This window comes from Dysidea avara, chromosome 5, assembly GCF_963678975.1.
Source record: "Dysidea avara chromosome 5, odDysAvar1.4, whole genome shotgun sequence".
Classification (NCBI taxonomy): Eukaryota; Metazoa; Porifera; class Demospongiae; order Dictyoceratida; family Dysideidae; genus Dysidea; species Dysidea avara.
This window is the reverse complement of record NC_089276.1, coordinates 7655892-7677853: the sequence shown is the minus strand read 5'-3', so window position 1 is coordinate 7677853 and position 21962 is coordinate 7655892. Positions and strand designations below refer to the sequence as shown.

The window sequence follows — 21962 nt, the reverse complement described above, 5'->3', positions numbered from 1 at the left end:
GGTAAGGCTACATCAACTTGAATTAATGTTTCTAGGGCGAAAGGTAGACAAACATAGGGTCGGTAGGTAGGCAAAATAAAAATAAAATATAATTTTTTTCTAAACTTAGGCCAGAAAAATTGTTGCTCGGATTTTTAAAGGAAACTGGAAATCTTCGATTCGCTGCCGTGGAAAACCGTTGTCAAGTTTTATTGAAATGTGTGAGACTTCTGATGGCAAGAAACGTTGTCGGTTTGTCACTGCTAATTCCGAGGCTACTTCACAGCTCCTAGTCTCGCGCAGCCAGACCACTAATTCTCCCCACAGTGCTTATCGATTAGAGATTATAAGCGCCTATTTCGAGCAGGCGCTTATAATCTCTAGTCGATAAGCGCCGTGGGGAGAAATAGTGGTCTGGCTGCGCGAGACTACACAGCTCCCTAGCGGGAACTCTTCTCAATTGTTGATTCTTCCTCTGCCCCAGTATCCGCTGGCCTAATCTACCAAACTTACCGGATTTTCCGCATGCTTCAGATGCAATATTCACTTGGGGTCCCATGGACTCACAAAGTTTCTGTCATGCTTTGGAAGCAACCTATCAAGAAGTTGTTCATTGGAGAAGTAACTGTTTTAAAATTCCTAAAGGAAATGTCATCAAAAAGTTTGTATTAGAGTTTGCTAGATTGTTTCGTGCTGCTGGAGAAGGGTTTGCCCTAGAAGGTATTGCTTTAAAGGCAGCTTTTACTTTGTGTTCCTTGGCTCTTCAGAAGCCTTCTCAGTCTTCAAAGAGTAAAGATCATATCTCGTGTATTGAAAGACGTTTGAAGTTGTGGATGGATGGCAATCTGAATGATTTAGTACTAGAGGGGCGAGCTATTCAACAAAGACTCAGTAATAAGCAGCCACATTCCAACTGTTCTGATCCAGATGGTAGATTAGCTTACTCTTTTGCCAAGCTAATGTTTAATGGAAAAACCAAGCACGCCTTGGACATACTTTCAGGACAGGGAAAGGGTAAGCTTCTCCACTTGTCTGAGGTTACTGATGCTAAAGAAAATACAACAGTACGAGATGTGCTTGAAAATAAACATCCTTCTGCTGCTCCACTTTACCCTGAATGTTTGGATACTAACACTGATTCCTCTTTTGGTATATCACCCAGTTATTTTTGATGCCTTGGATGGTTCTGTAATTCATGCAGCCGCTCTTTGTACCTCAGGATCTGCAGGACCTTCTGGTCTGGATGCTTATGGCTGGAGACGTTTGTGTTCATCCTTCAAATCTTCCTCTGCTGAACTTTGCTGTTCCATTGCTATTTTAGCTCGTCGTCTGTGTACATCATTTGTTGATCCTGAAATTGTTTTGCCACTTGTGTCATGTAGACTTATTGCTGTGGATAAAATTCCTGGTGTCTGCCCTATTGGTGTAGGAGAGGTAGTTAGACACACTATTGCCAAGGCTGTTCTGTCAATTATTGGATCTGATATTCAACGTGCTGCTGGTCCTTTACAGCTTTGTGGTGGCCAAACTTGTGGTATTGAAACTGCAATCCATTCCATGAAGTCCATTTTTGATGATGAGAAATCTGAAGGTTTTTTTACTTGTTGATGCCAGTAATGCTTTTAATTCACTCAACAGGGCAGTAGCATTGCAAAACATCCAGTATACATGCCCTGCTTTTTCGACCATTCTAATCAACACATATCGTTTTCCAGCACCATATTATGTTGATGGTGATGTTATTTATTCTAATGAAGGGACTACTCAAGGGGACCGCCTTGCTATGCCTTTTTATGCCTTGTCTACAATACCTCTTATTCGTAGATTACCTAACAATGTCACTCAGGTATGGTATGCAGATGATGCAAGTACTTGTGGTGAAGTTTCACATCTGCGTCTGTTGTGGGACCAGCTTTCATTACTTGGACCACATTTTGACTATTTTCCAAATGCATCTAAGACTTGGCTTGTTGTCAAAGAATAGTATCCGAATCATGCTCAATTGCTTTTTGCCAATACTTGTGTCAATGTAACCACAGACGGACGGCCTCATCTCGGGGCTGCTATTAGATCTACTGCTTTTGTTGCACAGTATGTTTCTAATAAAATCACCACTTGGATTAGTGAATTAAAGTTGTTATCATCTTTTGCCATTACCCAGCCCCATGCGGCTTACTCTGCCTTTACACATGGACTAGTCAGTAAATGGTTATTTGTTGCTCATACTATACCTAATGTTGATGATCTTTTTCACCCACTTGAGGATTGTATTAGACACAGCTTCATTCCTGCAGTAACTGGCCATCTACCACCCAGTGATTTAGATAGAGACTTTTTGGCTCTTCCCACTAGGATTGGCGGTATGGGTATTATCAACCCTTTCAGAATGTGTGCTTTTGAGTTTACCACCTCTAAAAAAGTTACCAAGCCTCTGCAATCCCTTCTGTTATCTCAAACCAGCACTTTCTCAAGTGATATTCGTGGTGAACAACTTTTAATAAAAAATGAAATATATCGCATGAAATTTTCCAGACATCTTCTAACAAAGCATCTTTACTAGAAGAGGCTACAACTAGTCTAAAGAGATCAATTGAACTAGCTTCTGAAAAAGGAGCTTCAAATTGGTTATCTGTTCTGCGTTTGCAGGAGTACATTTTTTCTCTTCACAAAACTGCCTTCCACGACGCTGTTGCGCTTAGATATGGATGGGACCCTGCCAGGCTTCCTCAACATTGCGCCTGTGGAACTAAGTTCACTGTTGAACATTCCTTTACTTGTCCCAAGGGTGGCTTCCCTTCTATCCGCCACAACGAGATCCGTGACTTAACAGCAAGCTTACTTACTGAGGTCTGCCATGAGGTGAATGTTGAACCACATTTACAACCTATTACTGGTGAGCAGTTCACCTTAGCCTCTTGAAACATCGAAGATGGTGCTCGACTAGATATTTCAGCCAATGGTTTTTGGGGTGGCCGTTGTGAGAAAACTTACATTGATGTTAAAGTCTTTAACCCACACGTTCCTAGTAATCGTGCCACCAGTGCCAGTGCCATTTACAGAAAACATGAATTGTGTAAGAAGCGTTCGTATGAAGCTTGCATACGTGAAGTTGAACAGAGTTCCTTTACTCCTTTAATCTTTTCAGCCACAGGAGGAATGGCTAATGAAGCAACCATGTTTTACAAACGCCTTGCTTCCTTGTTATCAGATAAATGGGATTCAAATTATGCTGCTGTAATGGGGTGGATCCGGTGCTGCTTGTCCTTTTCACTTCTGAAGTCAGCAATTAGATGTCTGGGGGGTTCTAGATCCTCAAAGGGCTTCTTTGGCCACTCTTTAGGATCAGCACCAATTGACCTCATTCAAGTAGAGTCAAGACTCCCATTAATTAAGCAGTAGCTCTTATTGTATTTTTCCTCCTTTCTTTGTATGTTTAATTTGTTGTTTCTATTGGGTTATGATGTGTTACCCATCTTTGGAAAAATTGATAATAATACTAATACTAATAATACTACTACGTTAAAACAAAAAAATAAATAAAAAATTTTAAAGGAAAAGTTAGGGTCGGTAGGTCGAAAAAAAAACGATCATATTTTTAAAAAACCATTCCAAACGTGTCATTCCGTTGTTGACAACGAATTGTACGAGGGTACACAGCAACAGCTCCTTTCTTCGCTATAACAGATAACCACGCATTAGCCGCCATTTAGGCTACAAGTTCGCCAACATCACGTGATTGTTAATCACGTGAGTTTTTTTTTTTTGGTCTTACAGCGGTTCTAAGAGACCTTGCACGCAACAAGACGTCACGTGCGATAATTATTGTTTGAACTTCAAAAATGAATTGATTTGATTGGACGAAATCATGTGCACGTGATTTTCGCTTGTTTTGTTGTCGCGCAAGGTCTCTTAGAACCGCAGTATAAAAAGAGGGTCGGTCGGGTCCGAGCAACAACTTTTCTAATAGGTATGGCCTTAGACTGAAGCTAAACTTGTCACTCACAGTATATATAACCATGCAAAACAATAATACATACTTTATTGCAGTATTATATAAACACCCAAAGAGTATATAGCTCCATGCGCCAAGAACAAAAAGTAAAAATAGCTGAGTCTTTTCTTGCAATAACCAAATTCGCTCCGCGCTTTAATGATACGGAAGGCCAGCAATACATCGACGCTGTTTCCTTCCACTCATGTGACCAAACACGTGATCTTAAAAGTTAACATAAACATTGTTCCAAGAAATTAAATGGGTCGGTCGGGCCCGAGAAACATGAAATTAAGTTGAAGTGGCTTAACTAAGTAACATAACGATATACGCTATAAAAACAGGTAATATAACGCAAGTTACTTTACTGTACTTACAAATGTAACGAGTTACCAAGTAATATAGTTACTGTAACGAATCTAATATTACGTAATACTATTACTATAAGTAACGAAGTTACTAATGTTGTTAGTAATCCACTGAGTAACGCCTAGCCACAACGAAGTAATACCTACTGAATGAAGCTTATTCACCAGCTTCTTACTTATAACCAGGATTTGCACATTGGCCAACAACGAAATCATGCCACGTGATAAGGTGGTAGTTTCACACGTGACAGCTTAAGGCTGTGGACACAAAGTAATATAATATGTAATAGTATTATAGTTATGGGTAATAACTGTGACTAAATAGTTCAGTTGCAAGTATTATGTAACTAGTTACTTTAAAAATAACTTGCCCAACACTGTATAATTATGTACTTGTATTGTGCTCACAAGAAGTGCCCAAAGTTATGCCTCCATTTTGTAATATTATCATTGCATCATTCTATATTAGAATATCTTTTTCATCATCACTCTAGCTACCTGACTGCTTTTAAATATTAGAGCAGTATAATTACTGTTTGAATTTCTGACTGTGTTATCCGTAACAAACTGCAGATAAGCTGCACAATACCTTCTAAATGCCAGCATAATGCTTTATTCCCCCACATACCCAGGATTATGCTGGCATATATAGTAGCCTCATCTGGTCATGTATTTGAAAAATGCACTGACAAGTTTGCAAAATTGCATTAGATATTAATTTTTAGCTTCTTAATACACCATAGACAGCACATTTAAGATCCACTACTTAATACAATTCATCATCCTTTTCAAATACTCCTAAAACCACTTCTACTATAAAAATCTAATGAAAAAGTAGTACAAGATGCTACAGAGTTATATATCTTTGGTATATAGAAATAAACAATGTGCAACACTGTAGCACTAGAAAGATTACAAATACAATGTAAGTGCATGTTCCTAGTAAGTTAAAACACATCTAAAACATGTTCATCATACTATTGTATTGTATTGTTAGCTTCTATGCATGTAGGTATATCACAGAAAGTCACTGGCATCAGCCTCCTACAATAATAAACACACAAATCGTAAGTATGCTTAGTGATGTACAGTAGGGATCCCCTAAACATAGACATTTCCCTAAAACGCTACCATAAATATTCCATTTTACATATTTTTATTTAATAATGCTTTACAGGTCTGTAGGGCACCTGGTCCTACAGCCTGCTCAAAGACTTTAGCTACTTAAGGTGTGTTTGAAAAGTTGGAGAAAGGAGAAAAAATCCATGACTGGACTTAGGTAGCCTCGAACCTGCAGCCATCCGATCTACGCTTGAACGCTTACAGGAGTCTACCAGGTGGTCAGGATGTTTTCGCCTTGTTATTTTCATGTAATTATATTCATAGGAATTCTAGAGAGTAACTCATTATCTCTAAGTACCCCAAGTAGAACCAGATGGACACTACTTTATTTATTTAATAATGCTTTACAGCACAAGTGCTGAAGGTCTGTAGGACACTTATATAGCACAAATACCTTTGCAGAAGAGCCTAATATTAGACCCTCCTTCCCATGTAGACTATATGGTTATCATCTTAAACATCTCTTTAATAGATAAGCTGATGAAACACCATTGATATACATACAATTGCATAACATCTCTTGCAACAGTGCATGAAAGATCCGATTATACCTATGTATGTTCCCATGCTTTTAGCAGCGTGCCTATTTCAAGATAGGCACATCCATTGATTCAATGCATGAAGAATGTTTCCGCAGGGAAAGAGGCAGGGAAAATTCAATAGTGGAGCTCCTTTAGGAGGCTACAATTCGGTTATTAATCCAAGTTACAAGTAATATGGCTGTTTTGGGCCCAGCTTGAGAAAGTGATTGTCACTAAATAACACTTCAGTATATAAGAAATGATGAATAATAATGAACTAGTGTATGTAATTATTTTGTCAATATACCATCAACAATATGATGCTCTCGTAGTTTAACAACTGATATGTAAATAATGATTACAGCTGCTATCAAGTAGTGGCAATATTTACTTACTTTGTTCTCCTTGGTAGTATCAATTTCAAGAGTATATTTCTCAGTATCAGAGGTAGCTTGTGTTGTGGCTTCATCTGATGGAGAAGAAGCTTGTACGGTAACAATGTAGGTCTGTGCTACCACAGGATTCAACATTACATCATCAGATCCTGTAGTGTAAGCAACTTCTCCTCGGTAAGCTGTTTTCTCACTATGGTGTCTGTGAAGCCATTTTACAGTAAATTTTTTTATCAGTAATACTTACCGGTAGTACCATATTATTACAACCACTCCAACTATTATTATTACTATCACTACAATTACAGCAATAGTGACTCCAACTGCTATCCCAGCTGTGTAATCATCATCATCATCTGAGGCCGTCCTCTCCATTGCAATGTAATCATTATCCACTATCAGTGGACCATCCTCCTGTAGTATGTATACGTACATTACATCATCTGGAGTATGTTGTGCTGGTGGACAATATAACATACTGTGATGTCTATAATATGTTTTGTATTTTCCAGCCTTCCAATAAATCAAAGGAACTATAGGTTGTGCTGTCAAAGGAACTTTTATCTGCAATAGTTTGTACTGTACCAATCACCAACATTCTTGCAACTGTATGTCCATGTTCTCCTGGTATGCTATACTTATAAACTATGATATAAACTATGATATATACTGTACCTTATTCAGTTTGTTTTCGTGAATTTTTTTGTACATACAATTTCAGACAAATTGATGCTGTGTGTGTGTGTGCTACTTCTAAAAACCAAGTACCCATGCCACCCAGTTAACCCCCTGGTATGATATAAAGCAGTTTGTTTGATATTATTGTTTGTTTGATTATAGAGTATACAGTAGTATGTACTGTATAGTAGGGATATCCCAAATAATAAAAAACATAATAGGAATATTTTATGTAACGAAAGCACCTTACAGAAGAGTCTTAGTGTACAGTCACTGTATTATGATTTTATACATTACATGTAAGAGACTCATGCATGTAATTGTGGTACATTATGTAACAGGTCATGTGAGAGATGTGTGCATATTAGAGAGAACCACAACATGATTGTACATGGTGTACATTGTATAGTTTCTAATTTGTTGTAATCTTGTCCGTATAGAGTTCTATACGTGAAAGAAGGAAGGGGATCCTTATCTGGTTCTCTTAGCATACTTTTCTTAAGATTGGAACAGCCCTTCGCAGCTTCTGATGAATAGGGCTCTCCATAGTCCCAATAACATGAGAGCAGACAAAATCCGAGGTTCCTAGCTTGAATGTAGTAGAGGAACGATATGTATTATTGCAAAAGAACATTATGATCATAGAGCCAGAGATTTGACACTTACCAAGATGAGACAGTTAGTTTTGGCTACCAGAATAATAATGCTACTGTAAATGTTGGGGAGCAAGTTCCTATATACTCAGTAATGATCCACAAGGACAAGTGAGTAGAAACAGATGAGATCTGATTCAACAACAAACAGTTGCCACTCCTAATCCCCAGTGATTACAACTCCTGAGCTGTCAGTTCACAGAAGTATGCAAGTAGCAAACCCTCCCAAGAGGTTAATATCTTAGCATTGTGACTGACTGGCAAGCAGACTAAAAATAGGGGTTGAGTGTTTTTTTTCTTTTAATCAAGTATTCATTCTTTTGTTAGGAGTTTATTGTTTCAACACTATCTGGCATTAGTAACACTGGTAGTGTTACATAGAGAGCTCTATATAGATAAGAATAGAACCATACAACATACTCCATGTATAATCACATTTTAGTCCTCTCTAACTGCACACACACACATTTCTCACATGAATATATAATGTAGTTGTAAGTACAAAATCACATAGCACATAAATCATAATACAGTTACATCTCAAAATCATGTCCAGTTTGGATCAAGGCCAAACAGCGCATCGTGCATATGACCACCACAATAACAGTGTATGTGCGTTTTGGGGTTCAAACGAGTGTGTGCCCTCTTGCCTTTCACTTTATCTTCACTAGTTGTCATCTTCTTCAGGCAATTAAGGCATTAATTTTCTGTATCGACTCTTTCCATATTTAAACATCACAAAGCTGTTAAATAGCACAGTGAAAAGGAGGCATGGAAGACCAAATATTGCGTAGGCCATGCAATTGTCTAAGGCTACTCTAATAAAGCAGTCACTCTAATACAACAGTCATGTTCAACATTATTGCAATAGCACAGTCACATGTTTATAACTTTATATCACAGCTATATGCTATAAAAACTAAACAAACCATTGTATTTAAGACATAGAAACAAGCAGACATAGAACTTTAAGCAGACATAGAATTAGGAGTGTAGGTGTGTACAGACGTGGGAACAAATCAAACGCACATACATGCGCACATACATGCACACATACACACACATTTTCAGATAATTGTATCAGGAAACCTGGCACTCACCCATAGCCAGCATACAGCTGGGAAATGATGGTATATAGTTATACATGTTACTAAAGCAAATGCTGGTACAGCTCCAGGGGGTTTCCAGAAATTGATCAAGGAAATATTTTACAAAGATACAACAGTCACATTTTGTAATTACTAAAATGAGCATGTATTTCCCTGGAACCCCCAGAATGACAACCATGCCTGTTGTATAGTTCAAATTTTAATGTGTAATTTTTAAAGTTGCTCCCCTCCAATGCTCCATTGACCATGACCCTATGCCAGCAGAAGCAAGCACAAATAGCCTATATGTCAACTGCTAAGATCTTAACAGATGCTAAGAATGTCAGCTTTTAAGATTTTTTGGTGAAAATCACTGATTCAATTTCAGACTACATAATTGTCAATTAAATACCTAGCCAGTCATCAGCCATCAGGAGTTGCACTGTGAAAAAAGAGGGATATAAGATGGTATTTCCAGTGGCTTATTGAATACAAAAAAGCTTGATATAACGTGTATTATACTAGCAATCTTATGTAAGACTTCAGTTAATGTGTTAAATATACTGAAACCATATATGCGATGGTATAGTGTGGGCATTATATTAGATATAAGCTATTTGAGGTAATGTGGTAAATAAACTGAAACCATATATGCAATAGTATAGTATGGATTATACTAAAGTATAAAATGAGTATAATACAGGATTTATATTAAGGCTTATTTGTATTCAATAAGCCACTGGAAATACCATATTATATCCCACTTTTTGCACAGTGTTGCTCATGAAATACTGAAACACTTTCTTTTATGTACTCTTACCACATTTCCAGTATCAGATAGCAGTCTAGCATAGTGGAACACTCCATATGAAGTACTCTCAGATAATCTTCTGTTGACATATTCTGTTCTATCAGGTCCTACAGTGGACTCTCCTTCACCAACAACAAATGTTAATGGTACATCTTCTATATTGTTCCACACTGCTGCAGTATAGACACCATCTCTCCCAGGATAAGGTGGTGGTAGCTGATCATTATTCCCAGTAATAATATCCCTTGGAGTGTCGTCGATCTCATCTCCAGACACTACAACAACTCCATATACACTGGAAATAAAAGTAAAATATCACCCTTAATGAATGGTGTCATAAATTTGTCTTTGCATAACGAATAATGTGACCAGAATCGACCATGTGGCCGGAACATAAAACCTAGTCCCTTTTCAAAGTTTCATGGTTCATAAACTTTGTTATAGCCATGCAATTTTAGCACTTACTGTATTAAACGTTAAAGTTGCTTTATAATATAAATCACAGAAAATATATATTTTGTTCTAGAATTGAGACAGATCTACTGCACAAAGGAGTGTAACTTGTACTGTCATGTCTGCATGGATATCACAGGTCTGGTTATATGTATAATTATGTAGTTTTTATCACCAAATTATTCCTCTAATTCTGTGCAATTGCGCATATCATGATTCACTATACCATATTGCCTCGAATTACGGCCAGTCTCATATAAACACCTGGTTCCATTTAGTTGCCAGGGGTATACAGCATCGTAACAAAAATAAATACTAGGTCTTGAATAAACGCCAGGTCTCAAATAAAAATCTAATGCAGTCATTATTTTAAACAATTCCGGGCAGTGTTACTAATGATGAAGTGAAGAACGTTTTATAGAGCTCCTTGTAAGCTTCAATCTGTGAAATATGCTGAGGGAAACATCAAGGAGAGTTCAAGAGAGTACAACACCAAGGTATGAAGTTGACTCATGAATGCTGATCAGGTAAATGCCGGTCTCGTATAGTCGCCGGTCTCGTTTAGTAGCTGGGGTAAAAAGTTGCTTGAAAGAAATAAATGCTCTGGGCCGTAATTCGAGACAATACGGTATATGCATATCCACAATACTCAGTATTTGAGTTTTAGTACTCCATGAACATGTGCACATGCACATACTGTACATTGTATCCAGGCCTAGATAAACTAGACACAATACACTCACTATAGGTCTCCAGTTTCAATTTGATGAGGCGGTGGTAGTACTACAGTGATAGTGGTAGTAGTAGGTGCACGAGGTGGAGACAATGTAGGAGGAGGTGTTATGGGAGCTGGAGGTACTGCAACAAAATACATTCGATAGGATAGGTTGGTTACGTGTACAAATAGGCACTATTTAGGCCAATACTTAGACATCTCATACAGAAACTCAGACAGACACAATACATATACACATTGTAATACGTTATGGTCCAGTTCTGTGTCAAACTATTACACAACAAGAAATAAGTATAAAGTATAAATCGTAAAGAGACTTACAAGATGTGTTAGTTCTGGCAAACATCTCTATTTCTATAGGAGCATCACTAACTCCTTCTCCTCTCACTGACATGTGAATAGAATAATTTGTGAAGGTGTTTAATCCAGACAGATTTAGGCTGAGCATGTCCACAGGTACTTCAACTGCAACAAAACCATCATTTAAAATGTTAGGTGACATTTGGATCATGGGTGAGTTTGCTCTGTGATATATGATATACTGTGTTAATTGACTGTTGGGATACCGAGGGTGATTCCAACTGATGTAAATTGATTCCGAGGAAGATGCCACAGCACTGAGGTCACGGACAGCTGTAGGTTCTGTGTGAAAGATTTGATGTGGTACAAACAGTATGTGCAGGGATAATATTGATAATGTACAACAGTATCAAGTCACGTGGTAGTATATAATGAATGTACGCTACAAAAGTTACACACCTCATGATATAAAATACACAAGACAGTTACTTTGAGACTTGGCACTCTTAAAGTCAAAGGCACATCTATGAGTCAACTTATGTGCAATTATGGTATGGGCAATGATACACAAAGAAGATAATCTTTAGTCAATTGTTGTCTTTGTCATAGCTAGAGGGTAAACGGCTTACAGTCAAATGCACAGGGACGGCTCTTGAAAAATTCAAGTAAAAAGCCACTGAGTTACATTAAATGTTTTGGTTATATAGGTATGAAGTAGAATACTGTCAACTAGGATGCTGCAACCTCACGTTTACAGGTAAGTGAATTAGTCTGGTGTAGCTGCCAGATCCTGATCTGTATCAATAGTAGGTACAGCTGTGGACAGCCCTTACTAGATTCATGTTTGCTACAGATCACAACCTCACTCATGAATATGATTAAATTTGTGATACATATATTCGAGGGTATATTGTATTCTATTCTAGCAGTATACTAAACATACGTACCTGTACTAGAAGTTTGATTCATAATTTGGACAGCTCCATTACTGATATTGTACTTTATATTAACAGTTGTGATGGTGATGGTATAGTTAGTATAGTAAAGAGCATTAGGAATATTGTAACTTCCTTGTCCTTGGTCCAACATGATACTAGATGAGCCATTATGTAATGGTCCTATAGTATAAGCTGAAGAGAATGTGTAATACAAAATTTGATAATATGATCCATTATCTGGTGGTGGAGGTGTCCAAGTGATAATGTAAGTTCCACTGTTGTCATTAAATGAAGTGAACTCTGTCTGTAAATTCACAACGGGACCAGGAGCTGAAAAAAAAGAATACAATGTAGTTAGGCACATGCTTGCAGGTTAATTATTAACATACTATTATAGCTACTACAAGCTTATGAACATTAGCCCAACAGAAAGTATGTGCTAAAAGCTAGGAAAATAAAAATACATGTTTTAATATAATCTATGCCATTATTTGATGGTCTAAAGTTTTGATAAAAGTAGAGCAATTATTATGATAATACTGTATATCCTCACCATCTTCATCAGTAGAGCCCATGGCAGTTACAGGATCTCCTAGACCTGCTCCAGTCCTTCCTCTCACCTCAACAGTGTAGTTAGTATTAATAGATAAATCATTAATAGTGTACCACAGTGTATCAGGACCAGTGATGTTCACTCTCATTCCATTACTATCACAATCACCCACTGAGGTTGGGACATAACAGAGTTCATAACCAGAGAGGACACCTCGATCACATGATGGTCTATCCCAAGTGACCACCAGGGTAGTTGAGTTACGAGACATCCCAGGATAATTTACTGTGAGGTTATTGGGTGCCAGTGGAGCTGGATAACCACAGAAAGCATACATGCATCAAACATACACAGTAAACATTCACACAAAAATGACTTTGCATATACTTACAAAAATAAGGCTGTACTTATAATCATGATACAGTGCTCCCTCTATTATCCAAACTCATTGAGCCCTGAGGGTGTTCAGATAATTGAAAAGTTCAGATAATAGAATCACATTCATTTATATACAGAGCCCTGTTCAATTACTCTAATAGAACACACACTTTAGTCAAATTATTCTAATAGAACAGTCACTCCATAGTTAGGATAACTGGATAATTTATGGCCAGATAATCGAGGGATCACTGTAAATCATATCAACTCACTGTCTTCTCCAGTTAGAAAAGTGCCATTAAATGTAGGACCTTCACTGACAAAAGTTGCAGCAATTACTGAATAACTGTACATCCTGTAGCCAACTGTGATTGTATAATACAGTAGCTATATGTAAGTGTCACATACAGTAACAGTGCAATGTAGACAAGTACATTATACATGGTAAAATTTTTATAGATAAAGCTAGTACTGAGCTGACACAAAAAAATTGGAATTTTCAACTAGAGTAGGGACCATCTCATATCGATAAAAAGTACTAAAACAAGCTAGAGTAGTGCACAATATCACATCAGAGTAAAACAATAAGAAGTGTTATATATCCCTACTGTGCTCTTCTTGTGGTATCTTGAGCACAGTAGGGATATAACATATCTTATTGTTTACTGTAATTTAAACTATTCCAGCTTGTTACAGTACTGTTATCATGTGCTATGGTCCCTATTCTAGTTGAAGATACCAATTTTTTGTGTAGTTGTTCATAAATTTTTTTTGTAATATAAAATTATTATGACTGGTGAACCCCCACACACCGCATCAAAAGAAAGAAAAGGAACCGCATGCCCCAGCTACCAATTATCGTCTGAAAAGTGAAGCATCCATTATGCTTTGTTGTCATCTTGCTCAACCCATTACACAGCATTACAAATCAAAACGTGTCCGAAAAGCACCTCTGCAATCAAAGTAGCCACTATGAAAAATGCATCCGTTACAAAGGGAAGCCATCACATGCTACCGCCAAATCGACACCTTTCGCTGTCAACCAAGATGAATGGCACACTGGTAAGTCCATGAAGAATGCATTGTACATACTGTGGTATGCCAAGAGGTACCTCTTGGGCCAAAGTGACATTGAACAGTGAAAAAATCAAGCCCATAGTCTTAGCCGTTATTGAGTTACACTTAACTGAAGGCATCAGTCAGTCAGTCAGGCAGTCACAGTCAGTATATAGAAAATTCCGTACAAAATTCTGTAGCAACTTGATGAAAGCATTTTGGGGCAATCTGAAAGCTTGTTTGGGCTTAGTTTTACCTAATTAATACTGCCTAATCATCATCAGGAAAAATTTTTGGGTGATGTTTTTCGTGGGCCATGCCTACTTCTTTGTGGTCCCTACTACAGTGGAATCTTGGACCTCTATTATCTGGGCACCTCTATTGTCTGGACAGCCCAAACTGATCATGTGGCTTGTAGTTTATTTACCATAATGGAGTTTGGCTTACATGAAAGCACACGCAAGGAGGGAGCCTAAAGCTTGCTGTTTACCTGTTTGATGGCTTGTTTATTCTACACCTCTTGGTTGCTAGGTGATAATAGATTTTTACAGCCCAGGGGAGTGACCATGAATGCTCTGTAGTGACTTCCCCCTCTGCCCACTCAACTGCATACCACTAATTGATATCAATAACAACATTACTTGTATTTAAGTTAGTCATTTTAGCATACTAGTATGTTATTCTTAGTTATGGACATTTCTGAGATATGGACAGTAGTATGTACCAGACCGCCCAAATAAGAGAGGCTCCACTGTATACAATATTATTGTACTGTATGATAAATCAGTGACGTGGCTATCATTGAGGCCACCACCTTAGTGAAAGATAGAAAATTCAGTCTGAACAAAAGGATTTAGCATTGTAAAACATTAGTAGTCTAATAGAGCAGTCACCTACATTTTATTCTAATAAAGCAGTCAGGTTTGTCTCACATAAAATTTTTGGCTACTCTTGTAAAATGAAGTTTTTAATAAATTCCATGTAGATTGCTAAATAAAAGATGGAAATGAGAATACTTATTTTCCCAAAATAGATTTCTCTTTGGTATACATATAATTAATAAAGTTATGACCAATTATTGTATAAAAAAATGTACTTTCAATTTATACACGAATGATTGAAAACACTAGCTAGATATATACTATATAGAACTAACCCAGTTCATCTAAAATAATCATAGTAGGGGGTTCACTGGTTCCACTACAGTTAGCAAAGTTATTCATCACTTCAGAATCTGATGGATCATCCCCACAACCACCATCAAGTATCAGTTGAAATTCAAGACGATAGTAACTTATCAATCCATTAGGATCTGATGGAGGGTCCCAGGATATCATCACAGCAACGGTATCATCAGTGACATTTGTGACTACTACATCCTGTACTGAATCACTGGGAACTAGAGCAGTATAGAACAATTACAATAATGCTGGTTTTGTATGAATTTCATTTGCAAATTCTCTTTATTGAAAAGAGGCTTACCTGACTCATCAGTCATAATCACAGTAGTATCATTGACATCACTTTCTCCAACTTGGTTATTTGCTGTTACTGTAAACATGTACAGTTCAAACTCATTCAGACCAGTGATGTTATTTTGCTGTAAAGAACGCAACCACCAACAACATCACAATAGCAACAGCTTCATACATTCTACAATTGTTTTGTATGTATATATATAGTGAGCAAGAGAATTGTATATACTTAATGCATTGTGTAACAACATGTATATGTTCACTGATATTAAGTATAAAATAGGTTTTGAATACACATTAATAAACATACCATCTCTGTCACATTAATAATCATCATGTAGTCACTAGACATACTATCATTTTGTCGATAGTAGATGTTGTATGATAATATGATCCCATTTTGTTCTCTAGCCATGACTGGTCCCCAACTGAGTTCCACTGTAGTAGGATCAATATTCCTCACATCTAGATCAGTTACTGGACCACTGGGAACTGTTGGGAATTTAAAATATAATATCCATAAACTTAAACACTAATGTTAATCACATGTGTATCAAATACTTTAACAATTCTGCTATTTCTGTGGCCTGTTTCTGTATGTAAACAGTTAACTGTGATACATGCAATTTCAGATAAAGGTATATACAGTGGAACCTCAATTATTATATCCGAACATCAGTTAACTGAATGCTGAAAATGATTGTTCTATTAGAGTGGTAAGTGTTCTATTAGAGTAGTCAAAGTTAAGAAAATAATCATTGTTTACAAAGTGTAAAACCACACTGTTTAAGGTGATTTTACAATCAACTTTAGTTATGTTATCTGAATATTAAGTGTTTCCCAGAAATTGGAATACAACAAGTAAGGATGTGTTTTGCAATTCTAGGGATTAAGAGATATAACATGGATACATTATATTATTATGTGAGCAACTATCTCGATGAGTTGATTCATTTGAGATCACGTGCTTGAAATCATCATTGCAGCTACAGCAGCTAGGCTGAAATTCTTGTGGCAAGTTTGTGCATCTTTAGTTTAAAACCCAAATCGGCATTTGTATGAATCACAGGTACTCAACTGCACAATACTAATGTATGATTTTCTTACCATCTGACAATGTTTGTACATTTATAAATGAACTGTAAGGACCAGCTCCTGCTGCAGTATGGGCCCTCACTTCTATAGTGTAGTTACCAAACTCCTCTAAGTCTTCTATTAACAAACTGGTATCATCTCCCATTGTAGTGTTGAGTGTTAGTGATCTATCTTCATTAAAGTCTGAAGTGTTATAGCGTACTTCATAATGTGTGATGACCCCATGATGATCTTGACAAGCTAACTCATTCCATGTTACACTAATAGTTGTAGTAGTTGGGACTGGAATAGCTACCACTGGAGCAATAGCAGGAGCTGAAAAATAAAGTATTGATATGTAGTTTAGTAACTGACTTGTGTTTTACAAAAAATATTCTACACATTAAAGAAATGGACAGCTCTGTACAGCTGCCTACATGTTTTCAGCAGCCTTTATAGGTACCTGGGACACCAATATTGAGGTTGTAACCTTTCTATTCAATATACAACATTTAATTAGCCTGGCCACTTCTCCCCCACCAGAACACAATGTCTTATACTTGAGAAGCAATACACATTAAACACAGTAGTTGGCATTCATGTTGACCATTGCAACATATTCTGCGCATAATATACCTTGCAATTTTTGTCACATTTGTGATCATACAGATTACACATTCTATCACAGTACCTTCCTCCATTGTTCTAACACTAACTGGTATACTGGGTATACTGGGACAAATATCATTGATGGCGATCACAATAAAACTATAATTCTCCCCAGGATGAAGGATACTGATCATGGCCTGTTCCTCCATACTAGTCACTGTCACATCTTGTGGTTGATTATTAGGTGCCATTACCAGACAGTCAGGATTCTGGTAGGTGATATTGTAGCCAGTAACTGGAGCATTATTGTCATGAGGTTCGGTCCAGTTAATGAAGAGACCACGTAAAGTAACATCAAACAACTGAACATTGATGGGTTGATCAGGACAATCTGCAATACAACATGGCAATCAATCCAAAAAGAAGTACAATTACATACAACAGTAAGTCAGTACACTAATAGCTAAACCTTTTCCATAATGATTTCACTACAAAAAATGCAACCTCTATTTGGGATACTCTAACATTTTCAAGTACTGGTGATATTGGAAAATAAATGAAGATTGATTGTTTGTGCGATCCAGGAAGAATATATCAAGCTAAAACTAACAGGTGTATGGGTATATGATATTGGAAATAAATTTTTTATGTGGGTTCTGAAAATTTTGGCTGGTATTGAAGGCTGAGTAGAAATAACATTTCTAATGTATATTATAGCCATATCTACTTCAATATTGTCTTAATTAAAAACTAAATGACTCATTAAACATTAGTAATCATAGAAAACAATGCTCGAAAATATAAGAGTACTCCAAATAGAGAATTGGTGTGACGTCATTATGGAACACATAGTCAGTCTGCCTGAGCATTAGGATTGGGTAAGAATTGAGGAGTATGTATGTAATTAGTGTGACATTCTTAGATACTGAGAAATGTGTTTGTTTCAGAGTATAATCCGTCATCACAATGGTCCCTTAAACTCACATACAATAGTAGAAAGTATATTCTTGGTAAGCAAGGCAAATGAAAGCAATTGTACAACAACAATGAGACCTGCTTCATCATTATTATAGATATTGAGATTAGGTCTGAGTCAAAGACATACTGTATGCTCAAAAGTTTTCCAATGCTTTTAGAAATTTCCCAAAATTTTCACTTATTATTATCTTCAATATGCTTGCATTATGCTCCTAGGTTAGCAACATTTCTTACAATTATTTTGGAACAATTTAATCAGTGAATGCTCTATTAGAGTATTTTCTATAAAGTGACTGTTGTAGTACAGAGCACCAATCTAAGAAACTATGTACAATTTGAGTGCTCTATTGCAGTTTGCAATTTCCCACTGATAGGGAGTATTGATCTATTTTCATGTAATTAAGCTCCGTAGTTTGAAATATCCACCTAATATACTAGCATTATGCTGGCATAGCACTCAAGCCTATTATGCTTTTTATTGTGCTGGCATATTTGATGCAGGCCTAATTGAGACACAGTAGTATTCTAATAATTACTGTAAGCAGATACAGTAACTGACAGATATGTATGATATTTAAGTCTATCAATAGTTAATGTGTGTTCATTAGTTACACAGTGCATATCTCATATGCATGCCTAACATGTACTGCATGTATCTGTCCTAAATGTATCTGGTAATTTGTCAGCCATGCCACTACTGAATAAAACATTTTGATAGATTTTACATGCAATTCCATCCAAAAAGTAAGTAGAGGTCAAGTGATTGCTTTGCACAATGTACTGAGTTCAAGTTCGACTTTTTAATCTTTGCCCTATGTACCCTGTACCCTGTACTCTGTACATTTTGTGCTACCTTTGTACTTTTTCATGCAACCTTTTCTCTCATTTTGTGCACTCTTTTCAAGCAGCCATTTTACACAACTCAATAGTTAGAAAATAAGATATATAGAATAGAGGTATAGCTAGATGGTAGGGTGAGACAGTATATCCATACACTTCAACATACTTATCTAAGGTGTAGTAGGTGATATGTTCAGGTTCATGTTAAAATGTGCAACATATAATGGGAAGTTCTGTATGTATGTAGGTACCAGTACTAGTCCTGCGATATCTGTTGAAACTAACCTTGTACAATAACTGTAGCATTCTGTATGTCAGTACCTACTACATTAGTAGCTACACACTGGTATAGTCCTGTATCACTAGTAGTAGCATTAGTGACAGTGATAACACTACTATTAGATCGTAGTTCATCCGTTGGTGTAATTGTGATCACTGATGGGTCTCTGATGGTATAGGATGTGCCATTCTGTCTCCACTCTATGGTAGGAACTGGATAACCTGTAGCATTACATGTTAGCATGAATGATTGTCCAGCTGTAACATTCTGTGTCTGTGGACTATCCACTATCACTGCAGCCACTATAGGAAGAGAAATACAACCGGTACGATACAAAGTCAGTTCTCTTAGTTCTTATTTTTTGTACACAATACACAATCTCACTCAAAAACAATTTGACTGTAAAATATGTGCAATCGCAATACAGTATTAGTATGTAAAAACTTTCAAACAATGGTTACTAAAAATCATTTTCTTGCAATTCCACCTCTACTGCATGAATAAATTATTTTAGGCAGTATTGAAACTTATATAATTCCAGGGAACTGAAACATCACGTCTCTATGGAGCACTATGTGTGAACTTGCAAATACAGTACGAAAAAAAAAGAAGCAGTCTGGCATACCGCAGTCACATAACATGGACTTACCTTTGTCCTCCCTTTTGTGTTCCACTTATCTTTACTGACAGTGCAAGGTGTTAATTCGTGGTAGTGTGTTGGCTTCCCTATATACATTTATAATGGAAATTGTCCGTATTTTCCATAGTGACTGGATTGATTACAGAGGCATCTCTCGTACTGCTCTTTATTTGTAACACTGTGTAACAGGCTAAACATGGCTGAGAATGAAGTGTAATGACCACTTCACATAACTGATAGTTGGGATACACGTTTAGACGAAAACATTAAGTCTGATACTATGCAACGCATTCTTTCTTTTGATGCAGTATGCACAGGTTTACAAGTCATAATTATGTTGAAAAAGTACACAAAGAAGTAAAAGGAAAATGGGAATTTGAACTTTGATTAGGGATCATAGAAATAGGATGTAGTGAAACAAGCGAGGCCTGAAGATATACTAGTGAACATTTAATCCCTAGTCTTGCTTAGCCAGACAGCTTTTTTTTCTTTTGTGTGTGGATGAGGCAAAAGGGTCTGGTGACCATAGCGTAGTACTGTTGTTCTGGCCGATTGCTGTGAGTTTAAATAATAATGGCAGTTGACAGATTCTGGCACAGCTTCTGAATGGAAGAAAAGAGTGTTGATAGTGTGGATGACAAACCTCTTATGTCTAGCTAGCCCCTGTAACTACTTGCCTGATATTTTAACCTTCAACCCTTGACTAAGCATTAGTACATTGTGTACAAAGTAACTTTCATATTGATTTATGATACATAAAGTATGTATCCTCATTATATGAGCCAATAAAATACATATCCTTAGTGTATGAACCACAAAACTACCAGTGGCATAGCTAGCCCAGAAGGATTGTTTGTGCACCATTGTATGCATACAAGCTGCAGCTAGGGGGGTCTGGGGGTATGCCACCCACCCCCCTCCCCAGGAAAGTTTTTGAAATTTCATGCTGAAATTCAATTTGGTGGTGTTTTGCAGCTAACATTTGTAATCTCTAGTAGGACACTGGCTGTATGAATGTTTTGTTTGCATAATAATTATTATTAGTTACGTAGCTGTAGGAGGCTTCATATTGCACCTCGTGTCATACAATTTAGCTATAGCTAGCTACATACGGTGAGTACCTGAGTTGGTAGGGCACTGGAACTGATTGGTTGGGCCTGTGCCCTACCAGTACCCACCTTAGCTATGCCACTGAAAACTACTAGATCTACTATATATATTACCCTCACCATTAAGAGTAGTCATGATAGTAGTATCACCAGCGTCATTAGTGATGGTACACTGATAGTCACCACCATCTAATGGGTCTGTATTGTCCAGTATCAGTTCCTGTATAGAAGACCCTAATGAATTGTCCCTTAGTCGTAACCACTCATATATATTGCCAGGACCACCATCAGCATAACATGTGTAGGTGACTGTAGTGTTGACTACTACTCCAGTAATTGTAGCATTGTATGGAGCAACTGTAAAGAACATACATACATATTATTGTGGGAAAAATTGTCTTATTTCCCCTGATAGCAGGTTTGATTTTTCACTGCAGACTTAAAGCTAAATAATGCACTATTGAATTTCTCTGTCAAAATCAAGATGGTCTGTTTTTCTTATAGTTACAAGGTATATGCTTTTTGAGCCCTTTATGGAAATACGGTTAAATGAATACAGTTACTGTACTAGATGTATAGCTCTGTGTAGTTCAATAATATACCTGCAGAATTTCATCTTGAGCCCTTAATAACTTCAGGAGCTCGTCGAATCCTATGCACTCCTGAAAGCCTATAATTTACCCTAATCCATTTCCATACATCCTTCTTCAATTTTAAAAGTAATGGCTTTGTTCTCCCTGTAACTATAAATAGTGGAAAACTTGGCTGTTGGCTACTTGTACAGTGGATTCACTGGAAGATAAGGACTTATTGTACCATTTGTGAAAACTGGTACATACGTATCACATAGCCTAAACTATTAGCAAACCATAACACTCTGAACATTTAAAATGAATGCAAGTGATAAGGTTACAGTTTTCCCAGAAACAGTCAAAGCAAT

The 21962-nt window shown here is 37.0% G+C and overlaps 1 protein-coding gene across 1 annotated transcript in view; it reads right to left on the bottom strand.

Annotated features, from left to right (window-relative positions):
* Positions 1-5104: 5104 nt before the first annotated feature.
* Positions 5105-21962, bottom strand: part of LOC136254959 (cell adhesion molecule DSCAML1-like) — a 30744-nt gene continuing 13886 nt past the window's right edge. Inside the window, exons 8-23 of the mRNA XM_066047679.1 lie at positions 21143-21379; positions 19279-19575; positions 17258-17566; positions 16600-16902; positions 15803-15984; positions 15500-15617; positions 15174-15416; positions 13234-13326; positions 12584-12895; positions 12040-12360; positions 11114-11434; positions 10800-10914; positions 9613-9898; positions 6621-6787; positions 6377-6575; positions 5105-5382 (exon numbers count right to left, since the gene is read on the bottom strand). Of these exons, the coding sequence (XP_065903751.1) occupies positions 5356-5382; positions 6377-6575; positions 6621-6787; positions 9613-9898; positions 10800-10914; positions 11114-11434; positions 12040-12360; positions 12584-12895; positions 13234-13326; positions 15174-15416; positions 15500-15617; positions 15803-15984; positions 16600-16902; positions 17258-17566; positions 19279-19575; positions 21143-21379 (3530 nt within the window). The 3' untranslated portion in view covers positions 5105-5355. The remainder of the gene's footprint in view (positions 5383-6376; positions 6576-6620; positions 6788-9612; positions 9899-10799; positions 10915-11113; positions 11435-12039; positions 12361-12583; positions 12896-13233; positions 13327-15173; positions 15417-15499; positions 15618-15802; positions 15985-16599; positions 16903-17257; positions 17567-19278; positions 19576-21142; positions 21380-21962) is intronic.